Source organism: Eupeodes corollae, chromosome 2, assembly GCF_945859685.1.
Source record: "Eupeodes corollae chromosome 2, idEupCoro1.1, whole genome shotgun sequence".
Lineage (NCBI taxonomy): Eukaryota > Metazoa > Arthropoda > Insecta > Diptera > Syrphidae > Eupeodes > Eupeodes corollae.
In genome coordinates this window covers 89,207,561-89,231,505 of record NC_079148.1, presented here as the reverse complement: position 1 = coordinate 89,231,505, position 23,945 = coordinate 89,207,561, and the positions used below count along the sequence as shown (strand labels likewise).

Sequence of the window (23,945 nt, the reverse complement as noted above, 5' to 3'; positions counted from 1 at the left end):
AAAGAAGTTTATTTTTTGCAAAAAATCCATTTAAAGGTGTTTTTTTTAAATAAAAAAAAACTGAAAACAAAAATTTGTCAAATCCAAAATTTTACTACTAAAATATGATTTCATCTCCAAAGCAATTTTGTGCAACGAAGAATAATGTTTTTGACATCTGATAAAATGTTGAGAAAAATCGAATTGACAGTTTTTTTTATAAGAAATAAAAATCTAAAAAAACATTACTTAAAGTTGGTAAAAATTGACTTCAAACTTATTTCATCTTATAAGAAATATTGTTTTCAACATTCTGAAAAATGTTGAGAAAAATCGAATTGACAGTTTTCTTACAAAAAATAAAAACTTACAAAAAAATTAATAAAAGTTGGTAAAAATTGATTTTCGATTCAAATATCTTTTCAAAACTTTGAGACATTGGCTTTAAACTAATTTTATTTTTTAAAAAATATTGTTGTCAAAATTGAGTACTTTTTTGAGAAAAATCGAATTGGTAGCTTTTTACAAAAAATTAAAAACCTAAAAAATAATTAACAAAAGTAGGTAAAAATTGATTTTCGACTTTAATATCTTATCAAAAATTTGAGATTTTCTACTTGAATCTAATTGTTCTTGAACATTCAATAAAATATTTTGAAAAATCAAATTGAAAGTTTTTTAACAAAAAATAAAAACATAGAAAAAGCATTTCTAAAAGATCGTAAAAATTGATTTTCGACTCAAATCGGTCAAATGTCTTTCCAAAAATTAAAAATATTGGTTTGAAACTTATTTTATCTCACATAAAATATTGTTTTTAACATTCAGTGAATTTTTGATAAGAATCCAAAAGTCCGTTTTCTTATGAAAAAATAAAATCTACAAAAAACACTACGAACATTTGGTAAAAATGATGTTCGGTATAGAGGAAATATATTATTGTATATATTATTATTATAATATATTTCCTCTATGCTTTAAAGCAAGACAAATCGACGGACAGGATTTGAAGTTATCAGTATGGGTAGCATCCCAGCCTCTGTTTTACTTTAATGACTAGCCTCCCTGGATAAAAGCCTGTATCCGCCCTTGGATAGTCACCGAGCTATTCCACTCTATTCAATTTAATTCAACATTTTCAAATGAGTTAATAAAGTAATGGGTGCCGTAAATAAGTTTGTTTATATAATTTGGATATAGAGTGTTTTATATTTTTGTCCAAATCATAAATTTAAAAAAAAACTGCATCAGTGAGCTTAGGGCCTCAAAGTATTAAATCTAGGTGTTTGTTTTCAAGCAAATCATTTTCTTCTCTTATCTCACTGTTGGCTAACCTGACTGTCAATGTGATGTGACTGTCAATTCTGCTAATGTCATCTAATGTGTATTTTATTTTTACATAAGAAAATTAAAAAAATTATAAAGTTACAAAGCATTTATTCAAATTAAATCATCAATAAAAGAAAACTCTCAATAGCATAATTTTCATCATGGACAGCGATCACAACCCGTTTTCAGGTCTAATCCAACAAAATCAGCAAGTGATTGATTTAAATCAAAAATTAAATGAGCTTATCGAAAGTGTCTTCTTGTTCACAATCAACAAAAACATTCATTCCGATTCGAAGCAATTTGTTTACATGGAGGAATTCGCCTCCCAAGCTGATGGAAGTACCTTTGACATGGATCTTTTGGAACAAGCCCTCTTCGAGAGGCTACTCTTGCCAAATCTCAGTGAATATTTGGTTCCGAAGGGCGTTGCATTATCAGAGAATGAAACGAGTTATGTGGCAGAAACGCAAGTCATTGTTTATTTGTGTCGAGCGTTTATTGAATTGGAAAAGCGTAGGGCTATGAATGAAGATGCCAGTTTGTTGGATGTATTTGAGCAAATTAAAAAGTTAATTTTGAGGAATTCCAGTACATCAATGAATCAACCGTCACTCTACGAAGGACAATCTTTGCACTCACAATGGCTGGAGTTGCTGCAGGATGACAATGATGTGGATTATAAGCAAGCTTTTCTTGAAGGTAAAAAAATATGTTTTTTTCTCTAATAATCGGTATTTTTGTTCACTATGTTTTAAAATTAAGATCATTAGTAAACGGTTTACTATAATTCTCAAAGACTTGGCGTATTGTAATTGTTTAGTATACCAAAATTGTTAAGGTTGGATGAAATGTTTCCTTTATAGTTGTGTTGGATAGATTTAAGTCTTGTGTGTGTTAGGGCTCTTGTTTTTCCTTGGCTGTTTTGCTCGTTTTTGTAAATGATTTCCCGACCGCAACTTGTAATCCATTTAATTACACCGCTCTGACTATAATGATCTTAGTTTTTTGTATTCATTCTCAAACTCACAACTTGTCTCTTTAAATATAGAGATGCAAGGGCTAAATATGATGAGCTCATTAAATCGACCTTCGCAGTATTGTACAGTGTGGTTCATATTTATTTATTAAATCAATAGAATTTATACCTAACTAATAAATTGTGTCTTTAACGGTATGGATTCTTGAACTATCCTGCTAGACAATCCAAGTTCTTTTATAGTTGTCTGCCAAAAAAGAAACAAAACTACGACCAATCGTGCAAAAAAGACTAGACATCCCCAAAACTGGAACTCATAGAAGGAATCCCTCAAAAAGTATAAACAAGAATTGAGAACAGCCAAAAGATCCTCATGGAGATCCTTCTGTACCTCAATAGAAGAATCCTCGGAGACATCAAGCATAAGGAAGATTCTCTCGACAAATCCAACCATGCCTAGTTGTCTTAAAACCTCGGATATTACATTGACTAACTCTTGCGAAAAAACGCTAAACCTGCTACTAGACACTCACTTCCCATATAGCTCCAAATCCGTTAATACAACAAACCGTCCTGGGTCGGGTATTAACTTAACTTTTCCTCAAGGTTTTGTTACAAAAAAAAAATTGGCATGGGCTCTGAATAGTTTCGAACCTAATAAATCTCCAGGTCCAGATCAAATCGTAACAGCTAAGCTACAACTTACCATTGACATAACTTTGCCCATCGTTGAGATGATCTATAAAAGGTTGTTTAGATCTGGTCTATATACCTCAGCAATGGAGAGAAGTAAAAGTAGTTTTTATTCCCAAGGTGAGCAAATCCTCGCATGTCAACCCTAAAGACCTAAGACCTATAAGCTTATCATCAGTCATTCTCAAAATTCTCGAACTATTGGTTGATATCCATGAACGTAATAGCATTGATAAGACACTATCGATGTTTCAGCATGCAGGGAAATCGGTAGAAACAGCCTTGCACACTCTGGTAAGAACCATCGAATACTCCTTAGAGCAAAAGGAATACGCTATGGTGGCCTTCCTGGATATTGAGGGCGCTTTCAACAACTTTGACACATCCGCTATCACTTCTACTATGACGACCCTAAACGTCGAATACTCAATCTGTGAGTTGATTAATCTAATGCTAAAAAGCAGGATCATCAACTCTAAGTTGGGAGATTTTTGCACAAAAAGGTCTGTCAGTAGAGGCACTACGCAAGGTGGTGTTCTGTTCCCTCTCCTGTGGAACATAGTGGTTAACGAACTACTCATATCCCTTGAGAGGGAAGGTTACAGAGTGGTTGCGTATGGCGATGAGGATTAGGAGAACATCCTAATACACTGAGAGACGTCCCCAAAACACACTCAATATGCTCATTAGATGGGCTGATTACTGCGGACTTAGTATTAATCCTCAAAAAACAGACCTCGTCCTTTTTACACGAAAATACAAGATCCCAGTAATTGTACCTCCTTCAATAAAAGGTGTACCACTAATTTTTACCAATGAAGCCAAATATCTTGGTGTGATATTGGACAAAAAATTAAGTTGGAAATCTAATATTCAGGAAAGAGTTAAAAAAGCTGCAGCAGCTCTTTGCCTTTGCAAGAAAGCCATAGGAAGCAAATGGGGGTTTCAACCTCGCATTACCTACTGGCTATACACATCGGTCATCCGACCAATACTTATGTACAGGGTTGCAGTATGGTGGAATGCACTGGAGAAAGTCACATACTACCACAAACTCAGCAGAGTCCAACGCACTGCATGTCTCTTCATAAGCGGGGCATTGAAACCACATCCTCAGCAGAGTAAGACAGACACTCTCCTGCATCTGACACCCCTCGACATATTCAGCAAACAAGTGGCAGCGAGTACAGCTATAAGACTCAACGCCTCATCTCAATGGACCAATAATAATGTTTGACATTCCATCATTTTGAACCTCTTTGGTTCTATACCAAAGTACATAGACTACACTTTTGGAAAAAAAACTTCCAGGTATCCATTCCATCCAGAGATGAATGGGGAGACAAAAAACTCCTGGATGACAAAAGCATCCATTTTAATATAGATGGATCCAAGACAAACGAGGGAGTTGGTAGTGGTGGGTACTCAGATAAGCTTAATCTAAGCATCTCATTCCGCCTCCCTAATCATTGTAAGGTCTTCCAAGCAAAAATTTTAGCGGTCAAAGAGGTACTTTCCTGGCTAAGAGAAAACGTGATATCACGTTATTCTGATATCCGCATCTTTTTTGAAAGCTGCTTTTGATGGTGTCTCAACTAAATCTCAAACGACACTCGATTGTCGATCGTCTCTCATGGAGATGGCGCAGCAATTTAACATTCGGCTATGTTGGGTGCCGGGCCAAAGAGACATCACACGAAATTGTAGAGCCGATGAACTCGCTAAAAATGAAACCGTCATACCTATTTCACCTGAAATTCAGACGGTAGGTATACCGATAGCTACACGTAAACTTCTGCTAAAAAAAATAGCTTTTGCGATAGCAAACTCTAGGTGGCAAAATTTACCAACATGCGGAGCCATAAAACTCATATGGCCTTTACTGGACCTAAAGCGCTCTAAGGACTTGTTATCTCAAAGCAGATTTCATATTAGCTCCCTAATACAACGGGACACTGTCTTATAGGCAGACACGCAATACGACTTGGTGTAGCCTCTAATGACTTCTGCAGGAGCTGTATGGACGAGGAAGAAGAGGAAACAATGTATCACCTCCTCTGCCCTGCTCTTTCACTTAGACGCAAACTTCATCTGGGAGACTACTCTTTTGATAATCCCAGTGAACTAGCTAAAAAGGATATCAAATATCTCCTTCTCTAGATTCATGTGGTATCACAATGGGCTTTTTCTTTTGGCCTAAGTGTGTGGATTCTAAATCCGCAGCCACTTTAACCTAACCTAACCTAACGACCAATAACTTCAACACAATGTTTTCTGTTCACTTTAGTAGAATTAAATTGTATTTCTAGACACCATCACCATCATTTCGCATTTAATAAGTCATTCCAATAAGAATTCACACCATCAGGACCATCTTAAATCCAACTTTTCTTATCAGAAAAATAATAAAGATCCAATAACAACTCTTAATTCAAAAATACAGATGTCCAATTAGTTTCCATATTATTCTTGGTGAACTCTCCAGAACAGTGACCTTAAGACAATCTAACAGATGTGGTGCCCTATGTATTCAGAAGTAATTCGATGTATTTAATACATTTCTTTATATGGACTTAACGCACAGAATTTGATCTCAAGAAAAATAGCAAGGCTTTTGGTAAAAAGTAAAAAGAGCTCAAATGGGATTGCCAACTGCATGCACTACCCAGGGACTTATTTTAGTAGTGACCCTATTGAAATTAGTAATATGTTTTCAAATTTTGTTGACAAATTGACAGACGGGGTGGAAAGTTATCAGTGTGAGCCACATCCCAGCCTTTTTTTATTTTGTTTTCGAACTTTAAGAAATCCTAACACAAATTTTGCACCCAGCTAACTTTTTTTTCAATATTAATTTTATATTATTTTGAATACTTTCGCAAAAATTATGGCTAAAATATTTCGCTACGACAAATAAATAAATTAGGCGACGCAACAGTCCGTTAAGATATAAGGCTTACTGACTTACAACTCTCAACCAGTCTTAAGTAGAATCTGAACGACATACTTACTTAAGGTAGCGCTATAGTCCGGGGCGAACCTGGGCCTCAACCAACATGTGTCTCCAGCCAGCTTAGTCTCTAGCTAGCTGTCTCCAGTTTCGCACGCCAAGATGGTTGAGGACTTCACCCACCCCTCCTCTTCTAGATCCGTCCCTCGGGATTGGATTCTAAGCCCTTCCGGGCTGAAGTGTTGATATCCATTCGCCATCTAAGCCGTTAGGTCAGTGTCGCTGTTCAGCCCGTACAGTTCGTCGTTATATCTTCTCCTCCTTTCTCCATCTATGCGTACGGAACCGAAAATCACCCGAAGAATTTTTCTCTCGAAGCATCCTAAGACGCTCTCATCTTTCTTTGACAGGGTACAGGCATCAGCGCCATAAATGAGAACCGGGATGATGAGCGTCTTATAGATGGTGATTTTAGATGCTTTAGAAGTCCAAAGAAGCAGCGATTTGCAAGAATTATTCTTCGTTTGATTTCAGCGCTGGTGTGGTTGTCTGTGTTAATAGCGGTGCCTAGGTAGACAAAGTCCTTAACTACCTCGAAGGTATAGCTGTCCATGGTGACGTTTTGTCCAAGACGTCGTTGTTCAATGTTATTTTTGATGACAGCATATATTTGGTCTTGCCCTCATTGACCACTAAACCCATCTTCTTCGCTTCCGTCGCAATGCTCAAAAACGCTGCACTGACATAACGCTTTGATCTTCCAATTGTGTCAATATCATCTGCGTATCCTAGTAATTGGATGGACACAGTTCTTACCAGAACGATGTTGAAGAAGTCGCATGACGGTTCATCGCCTTGTCTAAAATCTTTTTTAACATCAAATGCATCGGTAAGATCTTTTCCGACCTTGATAGAGCAGCGTCCATTGTCCATCGTCATTCTGCAGAAACAGATAAGTTTGACAAGGATGCCAAAACTAGACATTGCTCGGTAGAGCTCTTCCCTAAGATCTGCCGTAGTGTACAAATTTGGTCGATAGCGGACTTTCCTCGTCTGAAGCCACACTGATAAGGACCTACTAGGTTTTTGAGGAACGGCTTCAGACGTTCACATAATACGGTAGAGAGGATCTTATAAGCAATGTTAAGGAGACTGATGCCTCTGTAGTTGGGGCAATTTAGAGGATCTCCTTTTTTATGTATTACTATGATGTTCCCCGATTGTCCTTACAGGCTTCGGTTCGAGTCGGGTACCCTTGGGAGGTTTTTTTTACCTTTTGGTAAAATTTACGAACCTCATTCCTGTTTTGACATCCCTCTATCTCCTCGGTCGCGTGTTTCTCGTACTCTCTTTTTTTTCCATCTAAGAAGTCGGTGTTTCTCTCTCCTCTTCTACTGGTAGTGCTCGCGAGCAGCTCTGGTCCTTCTGGCTCTTGTTTTGATGCGTGCGCTTTCCGGCATTCGTCGTCAAACCAGGGGTTTCGCTGTTGTGGCCGTGTTAAACCTAGCACTTCAGAGGCGGCATCTCTGATGACTGCATGGTAATGTTGGCACTGGTTTTCAATGCTTAATGCAGGCAGCATAGGACTCCTTAGGTGGTTATTAAAAACTCGATAGGAAAAGGAAATGGCAATCTCTTGTGACTGTAGCCGTCTAACGTCGAATTTTCTCACACTCTTCTCACTTCATTGTTTTGTTTTGGATCTTGATATCCGTAGCCGTACCTTGATAGCTACCAGAACGTCTCGCCCCGCAGCGAAATCTATCAGCCTGAATCCGTTGTCAGAGGTTGTGTCGTGCAGGCTGTATCTCCCGAGTATGCCACAAAAGATAACTTCTCTTCCTAGCTTGACATTAAAATCTGCTAAGACAATTTTAATGTCATAGCCAAGGCACTGCTCATAAATCTTGTCTAAGAGCTCGAAGAATATGTCTTTGGTGTCTCCATCTTTCTCCTCTGTTGGGGCATGCGCAAATATTAGGCTTATGTTGGCGAATTTAGCCTTGATGCAGATTGTCGTGATGCGCTCGCTCACACTGTTGAAACTCAAGACTTTTTGCCTGAGTCTAGTTCCAACAACAAATCCACACCCAAATAGACGCTGTCTTTGTTCTCGGTAGCAGTCGCCGTAGTATACATCGCAGTCTTTTAGTTTGCGTTTGCACAGTCCATCCCATCGCACTTCTTGAATGGCGGTAATATCTGCTTTGCAGCAGTTGTTCGGCTGCACGTGGTCTGTTAAGGGACCTTACATTTCACTTACAGATCCGAAGTTCGTTATTTTGTTTGCGTGGGTTGTCAACAGTAAATCCGTCCGTATTCGAGGCTTGTTGGTGCTTCGCAACATATGTATTTTTTTACGTGGCCGTTACGTCACCCCGACGGCATAACCCCCAACCTGGAGGGCTAGATCCTTAGTATAACTTTAAGGACGGGGAGCCGGATAAACCGCTCCTTATAGGCCTGGGCTCCGAATAAGTCTTAGAAGCCCTATAAGGTGTTCACTAAGTAGTTCAACCTTAATAAATCTGTAGACGCCACCGTTGATTCCATCTCTAGAATTCGTCCGCTGCCGTCTGGATAAGGAGAGGTGCCTTAGTGGAAACACTTCTCCCCCCTCTCTCGTTTGCTGCCCCCAACAACTGTCCACTGGGGTTAGAACCCAATCTCCAGTTGAGGTACTAGGCACCCGATGTTCACCGCGTTGATGTGAGAGTAGGAGTTGATAGACAGAGGCGTGTTTTGAGAAAAACCTGTATACGCTTGTATCCTCTTGAATGCACATGTCTACCATTTGAACACTTACACTTGGAGTATTTATACCGTAGTATACGTGAAAATAGTAAAGATGGTATAGGCATAGATTAAACCCAAGACCTAAGGCATGAAAGTTCAAAGCACTGACCGTCACGACAGGGGTGCTCGCTACGACAAAAAAGAAAGCTCTTGGTATTATGGCTTGGTTTGATAGCTAGCAGCTACAGCTGAATAAGTGTTCAAATGTTAAAACGATGTTTGCAAACCAATCAAAAACAAATTTTATATTCCAAAATCTTTTTATTTGAAACATACAAATGTAAGCAGATGACAAAATAATTTAACGAACATTATAAAAAAGTTTACATTTTATTTATATTTTAACCTAACGTATTAATGGAATTGATTTGGCCGATTGAAGTTTGGTCTGATTGGCCGGTTTGGTGGTAATGTTTGTGGTCGTTGTGGTCGCAATCCATTTCCTCTGTTACCTCCAAAATTTGAACCAGAAACAATTTGCATTAGTGCGACTATCAAAAAGCAAAATACAAGAAAAATTTTAGAAACAAACATTTTTAAAACTTGAAATGTTTTATTGAAATGAACGATGAATGTTTACTAAATGCCGAATTATATTCAAATTGGTTTTTATAGCTGATAAGGAGATGATGAAAGCTGAAATTTTTTTGTATTCGATATTTTATATTGATTCACGGGGATTTTTCAAAATGTAAATATAACATCGTAACTGATGGGAATCACACTTATGTCTACATTGCTTTGTTTATGTTGATTTTTCAATACGGTGGTTTTTTCACAGTAAAAATTTGTATGATATAGATTTATGTTCAAATAATTAACTTGCTATATACAACATATCTATGTTAAATCAAATCGTATCGGGTGTTTTGTTTTAAAGAGCTTGGTAGCTTTATAATAGCATCTTGAATAATGAAATCGGGCCGGGTGAATTTAAGGAAATGGTATTGTTCCCAATCCTTAAAGAAGGAAATATATCCGATCCAGATAACTACAGTAGAACATCCTTTCTTAAATTTTATGAATTCTAAGGAATCCAAAGTTTTATGAAAAGGTGAAACGAAATTCACAGGCACATAAACCTAGAACAGAAGGCTGCAAAGACTAAAGTGGATACATCATAGTGGAACCGCAGTCAATGCTGAGGATATGGAAGGACCACTTCTGCAGACTGTACAACGGCGACGACGAACCAAATTCCGCTGTCAGGCAGGATGATCAATTCAACATAGACGACGAAAGCCAACAATCCCGTCCTCCCGACTTAGACGAAGTAAAGATTGCCATATCTAAGATGAAGTCTAATAAAGCCACTGGAGCGGATGGCTTGAATGCCGAGCTCTTTAAAGCAGCTAAAGATAAGTTGGTTAGGAGCATGCACCAACTTATCTGTAAGATATGGTCGGAAGAAAGCATGCCCGATGAATGAAACCTAGGTATTGTTCGTCCGATCCTGAAAAAGGAGACCCTCTAAACTGCACCAACTATAGAGGAATCCCTCTACTTAACATCGCCTATAAAATCTTTTCTGCCGTATTATGTCAATGTCTAAAGCCCATCGTCAACAACCTGATAGGTCCTTATCAGTGTGGTTTTAGACCAGGAAAGCCCACATTCGATCAAATATTCACATTACGGCAGACCCTGGAAAAATCCAAGAATACCAAATCGACACTCACCATCTTTTCATCGATTTCAAGGCCGCATATGACAGCATCTCCAGGGACGATCTGTATAGAGCCATGACTAGTTTTGACATCCCTGCCAAACTCGTGCGTTTGTGAAGGATGACCATGGAGAATTCACGCTGCTCCATAAAGGTTGGAAACAACTTAACAGAAACTTTCGATGTCAAAAAAAGGTTTTAGACAAGGTGATGCGCTGTCATGTGATTTTTTTCAACATCGTGCTTGAAAGAATAGTGCAGAGTTCACACGTCAACACCAGAGGCACTATCTTTCAGAAGTCTGTCCAACTACTAGCACATCTGATGACATTGACCTAATCGGAAGAACCCAGCGTGATGTCAATGGTGCTTTTGTGAGTATTGAGGCAGAGGCGGCAAAATTGGGTTTAACGGTTAATAAGGGCAAAACAAAGTACATGTTGTCGTCAAGAAAGAACCTACAACACCTACGTCTTAGTAAAAACGTCACCATCGACAGACGAAACTTTGAGGTAGTCAAGGACTTCATTTACCTAGGCTCCCCTGAGAACGCAGAAAATAACACCAGCGCTGAGATCAAATGCAGAATAACTCTTGCTAACTGCTGTTTCTTTGGGCTAAGAAGGCAATTGAGTGGTAAAGTCCTCTTTTGAAAGACCAAAGTGTCGCTATATAAGACCCTTATCATTCCCGTCCTGCTATACGGTGCAGAAGCATGGACTATGACAAAAGCAGATGAAAGCACCTTGGGTCGTTTCGAGGAAAAGTTCTTCGTTTGATCTACGGTCCCGTATGCATTGGAGGGGAGTAGAGGAGAAGATGGAACGACGGGCTGTACAGCGACGTAGACTTAGCCAGAAGGGTAAAGGTCCAACGACTTAAATGGCTATGTCATGTAGAGCGCATGGAAGCCAATTCCCCGGGCCGGAAAGTCTTTGAATCCTAGGGACCTAGCTAGATGGAGAAGTTTGTTGAGTGAGGCTCTAGTTCACACAGGACTGTAGCGCCACCTTAAGTAAGTAAGTAAAGAATCGCCTAACAGTTTGGATTAAAATTGAAAAAAAATGATAAGGAATTCCAAGCTGGTTTCCGAAGCAGCTAACGAACGACAACATTTTTGTCTTAAAACGCATTGCGGAAACACTTGCGGCAGAAATAGAAATTATATGTCCTATTCATAGAGTTCAAGACAGTTTTCGATAACATCGATAGAAGAGCCTTGTTTTGCAAGCTGTAGAACAAAGGAATATCAACAAAAAAAAAGTGTTAGAAAACCTTTATGAAGGAAATATAACTGACGCGTGAAGAATGAGGATATGAAAAATATGAAACTGTTGAAAAATTACTAAGGATTTATGTCAAAAAATGTTTTCAACTACCGACACATAATGTTTTCAACACGTCAAATTATATGACCATCTTTAAAAACGGACTGTCTCCGCTCTTTATTGAGAAACGCTTAAGCCACATATTGACTACCTTTAAAAAGTTTTTAACGTACCTAATCAAAAATTGCTAAAAGTCATAGCTCTGTTCGGTCGGAAAAAATCTCACCGATGCATTTGATGTCAAGTTTTTAGACAAGGCGATGCACTGTCATGCGACTTCTTCAATATCGTTCTGAAAAGAATTGTGCAAAACTCAACCGTCAACACTAGAGGCACAATCTTCCAAAGGTCCAGCCAATTACTTGGATATGCATATGATATTGACATAATTGGAAGATCAAAGCCTGAGTGGAGTGTTTTTGAGCATTGCGGCGGAAGCGAAAAAGATGGGTTTAGTGGTGAATGAGGTCAAGACCAAGTATATGCTGTCACCAAGAAAGGACATTAAACGACGACGTCTCGTACAAAACGTCACCATGGGCAGCTATAACTTTGAAGTAGTCGAGAACTTTGTCTGCCTAGGCACCGCTACAAACTCAGAAAACGACACCAGCGCTTAAATCAAACGAAGAATAAATCTTGCAAATCGCTGCTTCTTTGGACTAAGAAGGCAGTGGAGTAGTAAATTCCTTTCTCGACCATCTTAAATCACCATCTATAAGACACTCATAATCCCGGTTCCCGTGGCATGATGGTTAGTGCGTTGGACTGTCATGCAAGGGGTCTTGGGTTCAATCCCTGCCTGTGCCACCTTAATTTAAAAAAAAATTAATTTTCGCGGGTACTGCCTCTTGCGAGGAATTGACAAATCCTTCAAGAGTAATTCTTGTCATGAAAAAGTGCTTTCTCAAACTAGCCGTTCGGATTCGGCCTAAAATTGTAGGTCCCTTCCATTCCTGACAACAGTACTCGCACACAGGAATGGTTGAGAGTTGTAAGTCACTAGGCCCTGGTTCACAACGGACTGTTGCGCCACCCCATTTGTTTTTTGAATCCCGGTTCTCATTTATGGCGCTAATTCCTGGACCATGTCAATGAAAGGTGAGAACGCCTTAGGATAATATAATAGAAAAATTCTTCGTGTGATTGATGGAGAATGGAGGAGAGGATATAACGACGAACTGTACGAGCTGTACAGCGACACTGACCTAGTTAACAGAATTAAAGTCCGACGGCTTAGATGGCTAGGCCATGTAGAGCGTATGGACATCTATGCTCCAGCCCGAAAGGTCTTCAAATCCAATTCTGAGGGACGGGCGCAGAAGAGGAAGACCGTGACTCAGGTGGCGCACGCAGATGGGTGAAGACCTCAACCAACTTGGCGTGCGAAACTGGAGACAGCTAGCTAGGGACCGAGCTGCCTGGAAACGCATGTTGGTCCAGGTCCGCCCCGAACTGTAGCGCCACCTTAAGTAAGTAAGTAAGTGCAACATTTCAGTAAGAGAAGACATTATGCATTTCATGGAATCGTGCCTAATTCTAAAATAAGTGAGAAGAACCTTCTTTTGCAGTGAAGTATTAAGCTCTTAATTTCTTGCCATTCACAGTGACGACATCTCCTTAGTAGTTTTTCAATGGTTTACCATTTTTTCAATCAATGCACCTCCTTTCAAACCCAATCCTATTTTACTAAATTCGATCAATTACTCGATCGGGTTCTCCATCCCTGAAATTACTCTCACAAAGGAATGGTTGAGAGTTGTGAGTCACTAGGAGCTAATTCCTTACGAGCTGTTACGCCACCGAATTTATTTTTTAATAAGGATTCTAATTATAACAATATTATCAATATCAAGTAACATTATTTACATAAGCTAAGGAAACCGTGTCACACAGTTTGCATTTAACATTGATTTTTTTTCACAGGTACTGCCAAAGAAATGTATACCGATGACGAACTGGCTTCAATGGGCAGTCTTAAAGCCATCTTCTATCCAATGTTCAATGAAGTGCAAAAAACTCTAACAAAATCAAATTTAATTTCATTGCCTAAATGGGTTTACACCCTGTTGACATATTTCGTTCGAAATAAAACAGTTCCTCAGTTAGGAGAAATAATCATAGACTATTCCACACCAAATCCAAACACAAATGGACGAGCTTATATGGAAACTCTTTTTGGGCAGTTGTTGACAATGTCGATATTACCTAAAAACGACAACGGTCCATATGACTATTTCGGATCGTTATCCGAAAATTCAACAAATGTCGATCATCTTAACAGCTGTCTGACTAACCATCAAAACAATATATTTTCTATCTTTAAAATGTTACTAGTACTCGGGCCGCAAGTTAAGAACAAGACATTAAATTGGATTGCAAATTGCTTGCATGCCAATGCACAGCGCTCTCAGATATGGACAATGCACAATATGGCGCCAATGCCCAATTCGGGTGCAAGTGATGCCTTTATGTTTGGTTTATGTTCGGTGCTTCTTCGACTCTGCGCTCCGCTCTGTAAACCAACGTTGAAGGTGCTTTTAGTTGATCCCACTTATTGTGCAACACCGGAGAGCAAGTGTTCTGCCAAAGAGGTAAGGCTTAAGAAAGCATGGGATGAGACGTGCCTCTTACCAGTAGAAGACGGTGAAGAAAGAATAACCGCAGAGACGTACAACTTCGTAACTGAGCTATTTTTTATGACACATAAAGCAATCGAACTAAGTAAGTGTTTATGAACTATTAACATTTGAGTAAATAATATTTTTGCTTATTTTAGGTTACCGAGTTGGATATGAGAAATCCATTCGAATAACACGAGAAAACCAGAATATGTTAGCAGCATACCAAGACGCTATGAATCAATTGAACACTGGAGCAGCTGATACCATTATGCGAATGGTAACATCACAAACGCAAAAGTTCTTATCCATGAAAAATTATTTACAAAATCCGGAAAACGACAAACACTTGCTTGGATTCTGCGAAGCGACAGCTATTTGGTTATTGCAGGTAAATGCAAAGTCAAAGGAACAGTTTGACGCTTTGGCTTCCACTAAATGTTTTGCTCCAAAGGATCAGGTTTCAGTAATGCTTCCACTTGCTGCGTACGTCCCACCTTACTTGAAGTAAGTATGACTTTTTAAAACAAATTGAATTCTTAATTTAAAAAAGATAAGTTGCACATATAAGCTTCCTAATTTCCTAGCACTTTTTTTAATAACAGTATCCTTTATAATGTTTTTATTTTACTACAAAAAAGTAAGAAAAACTTCTGCGAATGTTGAAGAATTCGTACCTTAGACAAAAAAACTCAAAATACTTTTTGTTTCATAATTTACGACCACTAAAAGGGATTTGTATTAATATGCCAAAGATACAGTGTGAGTGTGAGATAGAAGGTGTCGGTGTACATTGATTTAAAATTCCTGAACCTTCCAATAACAGGGAAAGATAGAGCGTGGCAAGGCATTTCACATTCGTAGGGTTCAAGGGTAAACTGATGGGCATACCTAAAAGCGCGGGTATTAGGTTAAATTGGGAGGAAAATTTCTTGCATCTTCTCAGAAAACATAGAAATCTAGCGGCATTTTTGGCGACATCACGTATCGTATCGCTCCACAAAAGGTGGTTGCTGATGCACGTTCCGAGGATGTCGAGATTTTCAGTGTCTTTGATGCAAGTGCCACTCATGGATAGTTGCAAATAGGGTATATCTCCCTTTAATGATACAAGACAGCATTCGCTTTTCGAAGCATTAAATTCCACACGGTTTTTATTCCCCGTTGTACAATGCTGTGTAGGTCGGAATTTAATGAACTTATCATATTTTTCCGTTGCAGTTCCACATATAAAGAAGAGGGGTGTGAATCTGGAAACGAATATGAAAAGCTGAGAGTGCTATCTTCAGCGAAACAATGTATTGGATTAGAAGTAGCAGACAGAACATCATTTATAAAAATGAGGAAAAGGGTCAGAGACAAAAAAAAGCCCTGGGGCACACAAGCATTTATTTTATGGGGTTCAGACTTGAATCCGTTTAAAACAACTTGTATTGAAAGGTTCGAAAGAAAATTTCTAATCCAATGAAGAAGAGATTGATCAATACCAAAAGGATGCAATTTCAATAAAAGAGCAAGATGCCAGACTTTATCAAATGACTTTGAAATATCAAGTGCAGTAATCTTACTTTCTCCAAAACTATGTAAAGATTTGTTCCACTGTTCGGTGAGATGAACTATGAGATCACCAGTGGACCTATTGCTTCGAAAGCCGTATTGCTGATCATTAAGAAGCTTCCGTTCCTCAAGATATTTCTTAAGCTGATAATTAATCATCTTTTCCATGACCTTAGAAAGAAGGGACGTCAGTGCTATCGGTCGGTAATTTATGGGAGAAGAAGATTCGCCTTGTTTGGGATTGGCTGAACAAATGCAGTTTTCCAACTACTCGGACCGGACCCAGTTGAATCTGCACTGGAGTCTACGTCGTTACCGAGGAAGCATAGCGACCAGTTAAAGATGCTGACAAAATAATTGAGACTGCCAAAGGGTTCTCTTTGGAGCTCTTTCTTTAAATAGATTTCTTTGACACGAATAATTAGCAGATATGACACTGTGATCCGATGTGCCTAGAGGCGTCAATATATATCAGGACCAGAAGTGAGAAACAAGTCTAGTGTATTTTCTGCTCTGCCGTTAACGTCTGATATACGAGTAGGCTTATTGACAAGCTGAGTAAGATGGTTAGGTAGGTAGAAATGGCGAGCTCAAGGCAACCTAGCCTGAGATCCAATTAGCGCTGCAGTGCGCCGTTTTGATACCAAAAACTCGTTTGACCTTTGATTGAAAGGGATAGATTTACAGAAAAGCTTCATAGCGATTATGTTAGAGCCATTTTGTCGCATTGAGAAAAAAGATTAGACCTCTAATCTTTGTCTCAGATAGCTCATCGAGTTCTTGAAAGAATGCTTTTCCAAAGCATTTCATTCTGGTGTTTGCCAAAGCAGGACATTTGCAGAGGAAATGGATTATGGTTTCACTTTCTCTTTGGTCACTACAGCTACGGCAAAAGGTGTAGTAAGAGATACCCAACTTCTCTGCATGAACTCCTATAGGCCAATGTCCGGTACAAACCGCAACAATCCTGGCTATGTCTTGCCTTGGCCTGCATAGAAGATCGTTTGTACGGGTTTTGTTATAGGTGGGCCGTATCTTCCTAGATATAATGCAGTTGGGTAAATTGCTCCACCTTCGGTTTGATTCAGTTTGGTAGATAGAAAAGATTTTACTCTTCATAGCACCAAGAGGAATGTTAACCATTTCCGCAAGTGAGCTATGAAGGGCCAATCCTTGCCTGGCTAGCTCGTCAGCCCGTTCATTTCCCACGATACCACTATGGCCCGGAACCCAGATCAGGGTGACACGGAGGTTAATATTCAGGCTAGCAAGCTCATCGCGACATTGCTTGGCCAATTTAGATGAGGATGTGGCCGAGTTAATGGCTTTGACAGCTGCCTGACTGTCTGTAAAGATAGCCGCATTTCGGTTTTGGTTTGGGCTTTGTTTAAGTATCTTACATGCCTCCCTTATTGCCAGCAGTTCAGCCTGAAAAACGCTAGCAAAGTCAGGAAGCCTAAAGGATTTGGCTACATTTAGGGACTCAGAAAAGATCCCAGAACCAACTCCGCACTCCATCTTTGAGCCGTCAGTAAAGAAGGTTATGTCGAAACCTATCGACAATGTCATCCTCCCAATCTTCTCTCGATGGGAAAATAACCTTAAAACCCTTACTAAGTGCAAAGTAGGAGTTGCAGTAGTCAGTCTCAACCGAGATAATATCTGAGGGAATTAATTTCGTAAGATGGTTAAACTCAGCAAAAATCTCAGCACACATTCTATCGGATGTTGTCTGGCGCGAATGGCGAAGCCACGAAGAATTGTGAACATTGAAATCACCCGTAATAACCATTTCAGTGTGAGGATACAGGGAGACAATTCTTTGTATGGAGTCAGACAGACCAACAAATTCCTGAGAAGTCAAAACTCTGTGCAGTTTTGAGCTCTGATAAAGAAAATAATAGTGAATGATCGGCTTATTCACGTAAAATTTTAACCACATGAAATTAAAAAGGAAGTTGATACAATGACCATATTGCGGTAAAGTTTTTATGCAACATCTTTTCTAATATACATGGCGGGACCATGGTGTGAGAAGAATAATGGCACCAAGCAATCAAAATTCAAAAACTGTCACCTGAAGAAGTCTTGATGTAGGGTTAATTGTTATAATATAAGCTCCGTTGCTTTGTCTTTGAGTTGAAAGAGAACACATACATAGGTAAAAAAGTAAACTTTTACCTTCTAAAAGATGTTAAAGCTTTGAAGACTTTTCAAGTATATGATTTTCTGTTAATGAATTCTGATAAAATATTACCAATCCTTATAAATACTTATTGTGTACCCAACTTTCAAGATATGATTATTCTGTAATATTAACGTTCAGTTCCTCATCTTAATAGTCTTTTCAGCATTTATTTGAAACAAAGAATGAAATATTACATTTATTAGCTTGGTTAGCTCTCTTTTTAAGTTTAAAGATCATAAAAGTGACCTTAAACCTTTTATAAGAGTTTTATAAACGCATTTGATTTACTTATTTTTATTTTTATGTTCCAGATCGATTCCTGAAACCATTTTAGAAAACACAGTTGTTTATTTTAATTTCAATCGACGCTTCTTCTCCTCCACCGAGCGACCACATTCGTTTTTTAAAATGGTTCTTGCATTTATGGGAAGCGCACAACGTGTAAAGAATCCACATTTGCGAGCAAAACTTGCCGAAGGTCTAGAGAGTCTTTTGCCAAAAGAAAATGAAAATAGATCAGCAGCAGATCTCTTCACTAGCCATCCAGATCGTTTGCAAATAATTCCCAATTTATTAGAAGTTTTTGTAAGCATTGAAATGACTGGACAATCAGTTCAATTCGAACAGAAATTCAACTATCGTCGACCAATGTATGCAATCATGGAATTCTTGTGGACACTAGAAGAGCAAAGACAATGCTTTAAGTAAATTAATTTATTCTGATATTTAATCTGCTTTTTTTTAAACAAAATGCCGTTTTTTGTTCTTTTAGAGATCTTGCCATAGAAGCTGAGAAAAATATGGAAGCTACCGAACCACCACTATTTCTTCGTTTTATTAATCTTTTGATCAACGATGCAATTTTTCTATTGGATGAGTCACTATCGAATATGCAACAAATACGCCAACAACAAGCAGCTCAAGAAAAAGGGGAATGGGAAGCTCTACCTGCTAATGAAAGGGAACAAAACGTATCTAACTTGGAGCTATTGAGAATGTTGGCAAAGATATATAATACAGTTGGGCGTGATACAATAAATATTTTAAAATTGATAACAACTGAAATCAAAGTTATATTTTCACACAAAAGTATGGTGGATCGAATAGCGTCTATGCTGAACTACTTTCTATTGAATTTAGTTGGGCCAAACAAGGGAAAATTTAAGGTATACTCGTAAAGCATGAAGCTATTTATTTTTAATTATTTCTTTCTATAGGTAAAGGATAAAAACGAACTTAAATTTGACCCAGCTCATACAGTAATGGAAATATGCCGGATATATATTAATTTAAGTGATTGTGATAGTTTTTGCTTGGCAGTATCACAAGATGGGCGTTCCTATAGCAGTAGTTTATTTGAATATGCTGAGACAGTGCTAAGTAAGTTATTTTTAACTTGGAGAATAGAAATTTGTTTAACTCGATGGTGCAAGTTGACAAATTTTAATTTCTTTTTTCGTAGTTATAAAATCTGTTCATAATATCCTGTTTGTTTTTAAGCTTGTAGCTCTAAATAATCGTTATTTGTTGAAATTTCGATAAATTGTCAACTTTACCGAGTTAGATATGTTTGTTTTTCTTTATTGAAATCTTATACAAAATATATTTATTTGAATTTCAGTCCGTATATGTGGTGGGCAATTGATTGGTGAAATGGAAGAATTTGCTATTAAGGTTAAAAATATTGAACAAAAATACAAAGCAGATCAAGAGGCTCTTACCAATGTACCCGATGAATACTTGGATCCAATTATGTCAAGTATAATGACGGATCCTGTGATATTACCTAGTTCTAAGGTTACCGTAGATCGATCTACAATTGCCAGGCATATACTAAGTGATCAAACAGATCCCTTTAATAGATCACCACTTACAATGGACCAAGTTATGCCTAATTTAGAATTAAAAGCAGAAATTGAAAAATGGATTGAACAAAAACGAATAGAATATAGTGAAAGGCAAAAAGAAGATGACGAAGATTAGAAATAAATAAATTAACCAACACATCGCGATTCAGATGTGTGCGATTATGTGTCCTTCATTCCGTGTAAATAAGTTAAACCAAATATATATAAATGTGTTAACATTAAAATATCATATGATTTTTTTATAAACTTTAATACGTGGAATGAATGTTGACAGTGCTTTAAAAGATGCAGGTAAGCTTTCACAAAATGAATTTTTTTTTCGAAGGGCTTGGACCGCAGAGTTTGAGCACTATTTTAGAATTTAAGCATGTTAAATTTGAGAGATTAAATCAACCAACATTGCTCGTAAGAAAGTATGGCAATGATGATAACGATAAAGACAAGTCAATTAATCCACTGGATTGAATATAATTGAAAGAAAATACAATTAATCCACTTTTTCATTAAATTAATGGTATCATTGACCACTTTACAGTATACATAAAGAGTTGATAAAATAACTAAACGTCAATTTCTTGTTTATTAGTTTCATAAAGAACAAGAAATTAAGAACTTAAAGAACTGAAATTCATTTTGAAGTGCACTAATTTAAAAACCTGGTTTTTAAATAATAAGTTAAGATTTTATTTTATTTGAAACTTAATACAGTTTTGGGCACCACCTGCTTTACAATACAACCATTAATCTTCAAAAATATATAGATCTATAATATGTATTGAAAAAGTAAATAAATTCCTTACAATCCTTAAATTAAAAGTACAACAAACAAAATTTAATTTATAACAAATTTAAGAACAGCAGAACCAATATTCCTCGCAATAAGGCTCTTTATTTTTGTATATATAATTAACTTTTATTCTTAGTTGCTAGTTAATGAATTATAATAATAATAACAATAATAATAATAATTATAATAATAATAATACAATATGTTTTATTTACATAATATGAGTCTGTTCAATTGCCATATCCAAACAAACCGAAGGACAAACTAAGATTTTAAACTCATCCACTCTATAAGAATGTACACTCAAAATCTCAAGGTTACGGTTTTTTAAATTGAAGATTGTTTTCAAAAAATCCCAGGAAGATGAGGGTATGTATTTTTTTGTAAATCGTGTTATAACCATAAGACACTGTAAGTGCCAACTAGGAGACAAAACATTTCATTTCAAACCACTTAAAAGTTCTTCTAGAAAAGTAAAAAGTGTTATTTACAAATATTCTATCCAATAGAAACTAATTTAAGTGGTTGAAGACACTAGACAGTGATGGTCTATATAACCAAAAACTAAAAATTGTTATTGCTAATTTTAAGCACTTTTATAGTTTATTGGTGATTTCAAGTCCGAATAACAATTTAATTGAATACATTTAGGTTATTATATATTGAGTCTACTAATTTAACCTAACATTTAAGTAGTACCCGTGGCATGATGGTCATGCGAGAGGTCTTGCTCTCTAGGTCTCACCTAAAATTAAATTCACGGGTACTGCCTCTTGCGAGAATTTGACAAATTCCCCAAGTGTAATTCTTGTCATGTCTCAAATAAGCCGTTCGAATTCGGCACATATACTGTACTGCCCATAATCTCGTAAAGGCCCTTACTAACATTTTCACTATTTCGATATAATGATGAAAGCACTAAATCGTTAACCCCGACCTGAAGGTAAAAAGTAAAAAATACCAAAAATATTTTTTTAAAGCGTTTTTATTGCTTTTTTTTTAATATTTTAAAACTCAAAATTTGTATGCATTTAGAAAACAAAATTGCACATCGAGAATGTGGAATGCTTTGGCCAACTCTGTTTTTCCCTCCCACTTTGATGTTCAGAACTTTAAGACCAATGTGCACCGGTATCTCCTTTTAAATCCTTCAATATTTTCCTAACGCTCGCACTGTGTTTAAATATAAACATATAAAGGGTACTAATAACCCCTTCAGTGCTTGTGAATTTGAAAAAAAAGAAGGTAGATAGGGCTTTTTAGCTTTGGACGGCGAAAAAGGCCCTATGTACAACAATTTACGTTATGCTTTATTAAAAATCTTTAATAAAACATGAAATAAGAATTCAAATTAAATTAATTTATTTCAAACATTTTAGTTATGCGTCATGACACACAAAAAGGCATTATTAAAATATATATTTTTATATTCAGTTTTATAATTGAAAAAAGCGTCGAGTTTGGTTATTTATAGTAAACAAAAAAATACTGGAACTTATTTCTCCCTGTAATTAATTATTATGTTGTTTTACATTTTTATTTATTCGTTTATTATTCAAAAAATGCAAAAATGCTTTCGGTTTTCATGAAACAAAGAAAACATATTTTTTTCAATTTCATTTTTTTGTTCGATGGCAATTCCTCTTGGTTGAGAACGAACTACTGAAACCGGCCTATAAAACCCTGACTTCAAATATTTATTTTTTTTAGAAAATTAAGCGTTTTGAAATCCGACTCCTCTCTCTTCTTTTATGCATGCTATATCGTGTAAATACGGTCTTGGTGTGGATTTGTTTATTTTGTATAAGGACGAGCAATCGGGCCAGTCGTAAAAATCCGATACAGACATTTGTTTAACGTAAACCTTTGAAGAGTTTGCGTCTTAAACACAATAGAAGAAATCCTGGAAATCGTATAGTTTTCCCTTCCGTTTCATAGAGAGTTCAACCTGATAGTGAAAGCTGTCAGCAGACATGAACGGGTGACCAGGTTCAAAAAAGTTTAGTGTTATTGATGAAGCAGATATCTCATCTGAATTGATAATTATTACAAGATATGAAAATAATGCCCAATTTTTATTTTGAGCCGCGCAATTATCAACCCATACACTTAAGTGTAATTCATCCCGATATGGTTAAAAAAAAGAGGCTGGGATGCGAACCACACTGATAACTTCCCATCCCGCCTGTCGATTTGTCTTGCTTAAAAGTTTGTCTATATGTACTCTAATTTTTACCAAATTTGCGTACTATTTTATGTAGATTTAATTTTGTATGAAAAAACGGACTGTTGGATTTTTATATAAAATTTACTGAATATTGAAAACAATATTTTCTGTGAAATAAAATAAGTTTGAAGCCTATTTTTCAAATTTTTGAAAAGATATTTGAGTCGAAAATCAATTTTTACCAACTTTTGTTTAATGTTTTTTAGGTTTTTAATTTTTTGTATAAAAAAACTGTCAATTAGATTTTTTTTCAAAATTTTATCGAATGTTAACAACAACATTTTATGAAAGATAAAAGTAGTTTAAAGCCAATATCTACAATTTTTGAAAAGATATTTGAGTCGAAAATCAATTTTTACCAACTTTTATAATTTTTTTTTGTTTAGGTTTTTATTTTTTGTAAAAAAAACTGTCAATTCGATTTTCTCAAAATTTGTCCTAATGTTGAAAACAATATTTCTTATAAGTTTAAATTAGTTAGAAGCTATTATCTCAAATTTTTGAAGAGATATTTGAGTCGAAAATCATTTTTTACCAACTTTTGTTAATTTTTTTTTTGGTTTTCAATTTTTTGTAAAAAAAACTGTCAATTCGATTTTTCTCAAGATTTTTCAAAATGTTAAAACCATATTTTTTATAAGTTAAAATAAGTTTGAAGCCTAAATTTCAAGTTTTTGAAAAGATATTTTAGTTGATATTCAATTTTTACTAACTTTGAGTAATGTTTTTTTAGATTTTTATTTTTTATAAAAAAAAACTGTCAATTCGATTTTTCTCAAGATTTTATGAGATGTCAAAAACATTATTCTTCGTTGCACAAAATTGTTTTGGAGATGAAATCATACTTTAGTCGTAAAATTTTGGAGGTGACAATTTTTTTTTCAGTTTTTTTTTTGATTTATAAAAAAACCGTTAAATGTTTTTTTTTTTAAATATACTTCTTAGATATCACGTTGCAATATATTATATAAAATTTA

General features: G+C 36.5%; 1 protein-coding gene across 1 annotated transcript; it reads left to right on the top strand.

Annotated features, from left to right (window-relative positions):
* Positions 1-1,347: 1,347 nt before the first annotated feature.
* On the top strand, positions 1,348-20,183 carry LOC129946192 (ubiquitin conjugation factor E4 A). The gene is made up of 7 exons (XM_056056286.1): positions 1,348-2,010; positions 13,647-14,444; positions 14,500-14,848; positions 18,398-18,790; positions 18,859-19,252; positions 19,304-19,466; positions 19,708-20,183. Exons 1-7 carry the CDS (start codon positions 1,470-1,472, stop codon positions 20,067-20,069), a joined length of 3,000 nt encoding a protein of 999 aa, XP_055912261.1. The 5' UTR covers positions 1,348-1,469; the 3' UTR covers positions 20,070-20,183.
* The last annotated feature ends 3,762 nt before the right edge of the window (positions 20,184-23,945 follow it).